Source organism: Panthera tigris, chromosome A2, assembly GCF_018350195.1.
Source record: "Panthera tigris isolate Pti1 chromosome A2, P.tigris_Pti1_mat1.1, whole genome shotgun sequence".
Classification (NCBI taxonomy): Eukaryota; Metazoa; Chordata; class Mammalia; order Carnivora; family Felidae; genus Panthera; species Panthera tigris.
The window spans coordinates 71,523,975-71,530,828 of NC_056661.1; the positions used below are offsets into that span (position 1 = coordinate 71,523,975).

The 6,854-nt window shown below is 54.1% G+C and overlaps 1 protein-coding gene across 17 annotated transcripts in view; it reads left to right on the plus strand.

Annotated features, from left to right (window-relative positions):
• The window catches only part of GLI3 (GLI family zinc finger 3), a 281,827-nt gene extending 275,314 nt beyond the window's left edge, over positions 1-6,513 (plus strand). For all 17 annotated transcript variants that reach the window (XM_042963632.1, XM_042963719.1, XM_042963712.1 and 14 more), the window contains one exon: positions 827-6,513. In XM_042963632.1, coding sequence (XP_042819566.1) covers positions 827-3,132 — 2,306 coding nt within the window. In that variant the 3' untranslated portion in view covers positions 3,133-6,513. The remainder of the gene's footprint in view (positions 1-826) is intronic.
• The last annotated feature ends 341 nt before the right edge of the window (positions 6,514-6,854 follow it).

Consider the following 6,854-nt stretch of genomic DNA (forward strand, 5'->3'; position numbering starts at 1 on the left):
AAACAGGTAATAAGGGGATGATCCCGAAACAAAGTAGCACACAGGATGATAATACTGTGTGCATGACTACCGTTCTGATGGTGAAATTGTAGCTGTTAGACCAGGGTGGGGAGATCCCTGCAACAAAGACATTTGGGGTTAGCATTGCCATCTGGTTTCCAGTCTACAGTTGGGAGTTCCACAGCCACCTTTTTTCTTTTTAATGTTTATTTATTTTTAAGAGAGACAGAGACAGTATGAGTGGGAGCTGGGCAGAGAGACGGAGATACAGAAGCCAAAGTAGGTTCCAGCTTCTGAACTGTCAGCACGGAGCCGGATGTGGGGCTGGAACTCACATACCATGAGATCATGACCTGAGCTGAAGTCAGGCGCTTAACCTACTGAGCCACCCAGGTGGCCCAGTTCAGCAGCCACCTTGATTTGACGTTTCAAGGGAAGCCAGGCAGCCTTTTGCACTGGCAGGCCCATGTCAGGTTTCGCTCCTGAGATTGCACCGAATACCGGGGCCATATCCTTAAAGGGGGAACCTCCCCACCCACCAGCTCAGGCAGACTCCCCCTTCTCAGGATGTCCGAGGAAGCCCTCCAGTCCATATGACACTCCTGGAATGGCCTTGGCCTTGCCTGTAACCCAGGCACTGTTTGCACATCCCAGGACTCTTCATCTTGCCCTAGACCTCCACGTGTGAAGCCGCTTAACTGATCCAGGGTGATTTTACTGTTTTGTCTAAGCCGGGGGTCGGCCAGCTTTCCCGCCGGCTTGTAATCCCGGGGCCTGTTCCACGTCACCCTGAAACGAATCCGTGTTTCCCACCCTTCCTCCGCAGGCACTCAGCCCAGTACCAGCTGCAGTTTGGGCGGGCCCATGACTCTGCTCCCGAACAGAAGCGACCTTTCTGGTGTGGACATCACCATGCTGAACATGCTCAACCGGAGGGACAGCAGCACCAGCACCATCAGCTCCGCCTACCTGAGCAGCCGGCGCTCCTCGGGCATCTCCCCCTGCTTCTCCAGCCGCAGGTCCAGCGAGGCGTCCCAGGCCGAGGGCCGGCCCCAGAACGTGAGCGTGGCCGACTCGTACGACCCCATCTCCACGGACGCGTCGCGCAGGTCCAGCGAGGCCAGCCAGTGCGAGGGCCTGCCCAGCCTGCTCAGCCTCACGCCTGCGCAGCAGTACCGGCTGAAAGCCAAGTACGCGGCGGCCACGGGCGGGCCGCCCCCCACGCCGCTGCCCAACATGGAGAGGATGAGCCTGAAGACCCGGATGGCCCTGCTCGGCGACGGCAGGGAGCCCGCGGGGGCTCTGCCCCCCGTCCACCCTCCGCGGAGGTGTAGCGACGGGGGCGCCCACGGGTCGGGCCGCCGCCCTCTACTGCCCCCGGACGTGCTGGGCAACGGCGTGAGGAGGGCCAGCGACCCGGTGAGGACGGTCTCCGAGAGCCTCTCCCTGCCCCGCGTGCAGCGGTTCAGCAGCCTCCACGGCTTCGACCCCCCGGGTTTGCCCCCATCCCTGGACAAGCGGAACTTAGTGCTTCAGAACTACACTCGGCCCGAGGGCGGCCCGCCCCGCCACTTCCTGCCGTCTCCCTGCCCTCCGAGCATCACTGAGAACATCACCCTGGAGTCCCTGACCGTGGACGCCGACGTGAACCTGAACGATGAGGATTTCTTGCCCGATGACGTGGTGCAGTATTTGAATTCCCAGAACCAAGCGGGATACGAGCAGCACTTCCAAAGCGCCGTCTCTGACGACGGCAAAGTGCCCACTGGGCCCGGCTTGGGGAGCGGGCCCGGGGACTTTGAGCCTCCGGGGCTGCCCGACGGCCACGCCGGCCAGCAGTACCGCCGGCTGGAGCAGCCCTGCACCGAAGCCAGCAAATCCGACCTGCCCATTCAGTGGAACGAAGTCAGCTCCGGCAGCGCCGACCTGTGCTCCTCCAAGCTGAAATGCGGCCCGCGGCCCGCGGCGCCGCAGCCGCGAACCTTCGGCCTCTACGGCAACCCGGGCGCGCACCCACAGGATGCCTTGAGGAGCGGAGCTGGCCCAGCCGGGGCCTACCAGAGCCTCGCAGAGCCCGGCAGCTCCTACGGCGGCCCCGAGCACAGCGGAAACGCCTTCCACGCACAGCCCTACAAGGCCCAGCAGTACGGGAACTGCCTCAACAGGCAGCCCGGGGCGCCCGGCTTGCCGGATGGCGTCTGCGGGGCCGGGATTCCAGCGGCAAAGCTGAAAAGCACCTCAGCGCAGGGAAGCGGGAGCCAGCCAGAGTTTGGCCTGTCGCCGGGGGTGCCCGGCGAGTCCGCGGCCGCCGCGGTGAGTGGCATGGCCACCCAAGACCTGGTGGGACAGGGGTACCTGGCCCATCAGCTCCTCAGCGACAGCGTGCACCACCCAGGGGCCGGCCGCGGCGCTCAGCAGATGCTAGGGCAGGTTAGTGCTACCTCACACCTCAATGTCTATCAAGGGCCGGAGAGCGGCCTGCCGGGGCCTCCCTGCATCGGCAGCCAGCCGGCAGGCTTGGCGGCCGCCAGGGGCTACCAGCCGTGTGCCGGCTACGGGGGCGGCCGGCGCCAGGCTGCGCTGAGGGGCAGCCTCTCTCTGCAGCAGGGACAGCTCAGTGACACAAGTCAGACCTGCAAGGTGAACGGCATCAAGACGGAGATGCAAGGGCAGCCCCATCAGCTGTGTTCTAACGTGCAGGGTTACTCTGGTCAGTTCTATGACCAACCCGTTGGCTTCGGTCAGCACGACATGAAGACTGGTTCCTTCTCCATCTCGGAAGCCAACTGCCTACTACAGGGGGCCAGCGCCGAAAACTCTGAATTACTTTCCCCGGGTGCTAACCAGGTGACCAGCACGGTTGACGGCCTTGACGGCCATGACCTGGAAGGGGTGCAGATTGATTTTGACGCCATCATAGACGACGGGGACCACGCCAGCCTGATGTCAGGAGCCCTGAGCCCCAGCATCATTCAGAACCTTTCCCTTTCCTCCTCCCGCCTCACGACGCCCCGCGCGTCCCTCCCGCTGCCCGCGCTGTCCGTGAGCACCACCAACATGGCCATCGGGGACATGAGCTCCTTGCTGACCTCCCTCGCGGAAGAAAGCAAATTCCTTGCGGTTATGCAATAGGGCGTTAGGGGAGAAGGCTGCCAACCAACGTGAAACTTTAGGAGTTTAAAAGATTAAACGGACTCAGTTTTTTTGTTTTTTGTTTTTGTTTTTTTTTTGCTGTTTTTTTGTTTTGTTTTGTTTTGTTTTTAGTTCTGTATGTATTTTAGCAATCTCATCTCACCTAACTGGGATGTGTTTCAAGTATATTCCTTTTATGGAAAAGGACTCTGAACAACCCTAAAGTATTCTAGGGAGAAACTGTCTTCCATTTCAGTTTTGAATCAGTATTGTTACACTAGAACCATCCTCTTTTTTTTTTTTTTAAACTATAAGCCCATCCCCCTTTCTAGTAAACCAGTGTAAATGTGCGATGCGCATGTTCTCATTTCTTTTCAAAGAGAGGTCAGACGAAAGGATTTGATATGTTTCTCTGTTACTCAAAGGAAATAGGAGTTGGTGTGCTTTTTGACCGAGGGGTGATGCTTCCAGCTTTCCAAATTTCCCTTTACATGTGCTCTGTGTTTGTTTTTGGTTTTTTGGAGGGTTTTCGTTTTGTTTTGTTTTTGTTTTTGGTAATTCCCACACTGGGCACAAGAATCGGAATAAGGATAGTGAGTTTAAGAATCTCTGGTGGGGGCGCTGTAGCAGAGATAACCGATTTTTTTTTACCTGCTCCCCCTCCTCGCCCCCCCCCCCCCAGTTCAGGTCAGGGCATGCTTTCGACACTTGCACACAGCGGGAATTTGGGGCTCTGGCAGATGAACTAGTTTGTTCACGGTTGGGGTTTAGAATTCTCCTGTCCGTGAGTGCACTCAGGGCAGGTACGTCTACACGCTCAACTCCTCGGTTATCTGTCTTGCTTTTTCTCCCTCCGTCCCCACCACCGTTCGATGCTGTTCCGCGCTCCAGGGAGAGAGGGGAAGGGCCACGAGTTTGCTACTTGCATCTGTCCGACGAGAAGTTAGGTAGATTGTAGAGTGAAGCTACTGGGTAGAAATAGTTGGGGGAACATTTGTGGGTTTGCTGTATTTGTTAATGATAGTTCCATCTCTTTACCCGTCGTCATAGGTAACTGAGAATTGATTATATATAGTTCCAAGTATATAGGTATTGAAACAACCCAGCAGCCGCCTATGTCATTGCCATATATTAATTCCACTGTAGTGAAGGAGTATTTCTATTCTAAGTGCCCTATTTTAAGGGACTGGTAAAACTTAGTTGTGAAAGAAAAAGCTCACATATGATGACCTTTGGAATAAATCCCTTTAACAATTGTTGGTGTTTAAGAGCACTGGGGAGGACGGTTAGTAGCTGTGTGGATGGATGCCTTTTCTTACACCCAGTCTATTAAACGATGCATCCATTTAAGAAGTTAAATGTTCTATGCAGTTAGTCCTGAATGTGGACTTAATCTGTACTTTCGTTTTGGATTAAAACATTTTAAAGACTAAAAGGAGTACAGCTACTTCCCATGTGCAGTCGATACACATAAAAGACATACTATGTGTGCACAGAGTACATGGATTATCCAGCATTTCACATTTACAAATATGTAAACTATTAATAATAAAATATTAACACCTCAGACTACCTGCTCCTTTTTTCCCATTGACCCTGGAGTTGGATTTATCCAGAGTGATTCATGAGTCAATTGGGTGGCTCTTCCCCTTTATTCCTGCCATTTGAATTAGTATTAGACAAAGTCAAGTCAAATAAAATAATAGGTCATAGGAAAACAAAATGTTAGATCCAGCCCATTTTTCTCACGTTTGTGTTCTCTCATTTGGACCAAGAATCTCAGCGTGGAGGTAAACGTGCCCTTTGGGACTTTGTGGCTAACAAAGTTGGGTTTGCTTTCAATTGGATGTTCCCTGAAATCAAGAGGGGTGTTGAGACTTTTCCCGCCCACAGCCAGCACCTGCTTTTAGGTCAAAGGATGCATCTGCTGTGGAACAGAGCCCCAAAGCAAAAGACGGCTACTGATCTGAGCTCAGTGGAGTGGAGTCTACCAAGTTCCAACAGAAAAGAGCCAGGCTTTTTCCTCACACAGGTCAGGATCCGGTCACAAAATCAGTGATCCATTCCCCGAGTCTCCTTTTTCCACAAACCCGAGCCTCTCCAGGTCTTGATCTTACATGCTGTCACGGTTTGTTCTGACCCCCGTCCTCCCTCTGTCTCAAAGCTTGGGTCCTGGGCGTTCTCCCATCTCCTGAGTGAGGACAGCGGGTCCCTGGCACCACACGGCCCTCCCCAGGAAAATTCCCAGAGGCGACCTCCATTTCTCAGTTACCATCGTTTCCTACGTCACCCTCGTCCTTCGTGGAAGGATGGACGGCAGCTGGGTGAGGACCATTGTCATCTTGTGCCTCTGTTCTCCTTCACCTCTTCTTTTCCTACTTTTACCTTCTACCCTTAGATTTGCAGGAGATACCCTTGCTTCAGCTCCACATTTGGCTTCTCTCCATGGAAATCTCAGAAAGAGGGGGACGAGGGGAGAGGGAGGAAGAAGGCATACTTTTCCGGGAGTGCAGTCATGCTGGACAGTCAGTGGAAGGAGGGTCTGTCGGGGCCACGTACGTACAAGTCTGTGGACTTGGCGTCAGCTGGGACAGGACCCACCCCAGCCTCCAACCTTCTGTCTGCTTTCCTGCCCCACGCGTTGAGGGAGACAGCAGCAACTGCCTAGTTTCACATCCTGCCTTTCAGTGCAGGCTCGTACATGGTCTTCCTGTTGAACATCTGTGTTCACCATAGTTTCACAGGTTAAACCATTCCGTGTTCTTTTCTGGAGAGCTGACGAGACTGCACCCTGCTCCTCATATATTGGCTCATCCTCTCGAGCCGCAGTTGTGATTCTTGCGATGTATGTGCCTTATTTTATGTTAATCTCGTCGATGCGAGGGACCAGTTGGTGTCGCCCGATGGATGGACCGGGGCTCCAGGCCGCGCGCTCCCCGGCCGGCCGCGAGCACACGATTGTAGCCGAGTCTGAGCTGTCTTGTAACCCGGTTTCCCGTGTTGTTTTGAACTGATGGAGGATGTTCTCTTCTGACAAGTTACCGTTGTGTATCCTGCAAACGTGTAAAATAAGATACAAGTTCATTTTTTTCGCCTTTTTTAGATTTTTAAAAAAATAAAATGTGTAATCCTTTTTTAAAAGAAAACACCTGTAAATACATTTAAGGATTGTAGGCGTAGTGTTCGGATGTGGCCGGCCCGGGGCCGTCTCGGATCAGCCTGCAGCCGTGCGGTGAGGCCCCCAAGCCCACCTCATACCCAGGGCTGCGGTCCCGCCACGCGTGGACTCTACTTTTGCTTTCAGAACCACCTACTCCTTTTGTAACAAAAAGAAAGAACCATGTTTCTTACAATGTCAATAAAAAGCGCTTTGTACTGAAATTGTTCCAGGGTCGTTTATTTGATCCGTAGCTGAAGGGAGAGCGGCTTCCCTGGGAAGGATCCAGAGCTTGTGTTTGGACCCAGACCCTACCCACCCCCACTCCCACCCCACCCCCACACACACAGACAAGCTGAGTGCGCATCTGTCCTGAGACTCCCATTCTTCCTCCCCAGATTGGGGTGCTGAGGCACCTGCCGGTGGGGACGTCCGTGAGGGTGCCTACCTGGGAGGCACGCCGGTTACAACCATAATCGTTTTGCTTCATTTTATCCCTTCACCAGACTCTGGGGAAGGATGCGAATAAGGTTCGATGTCTAACAACTGAACTGGTTTCTCTTTT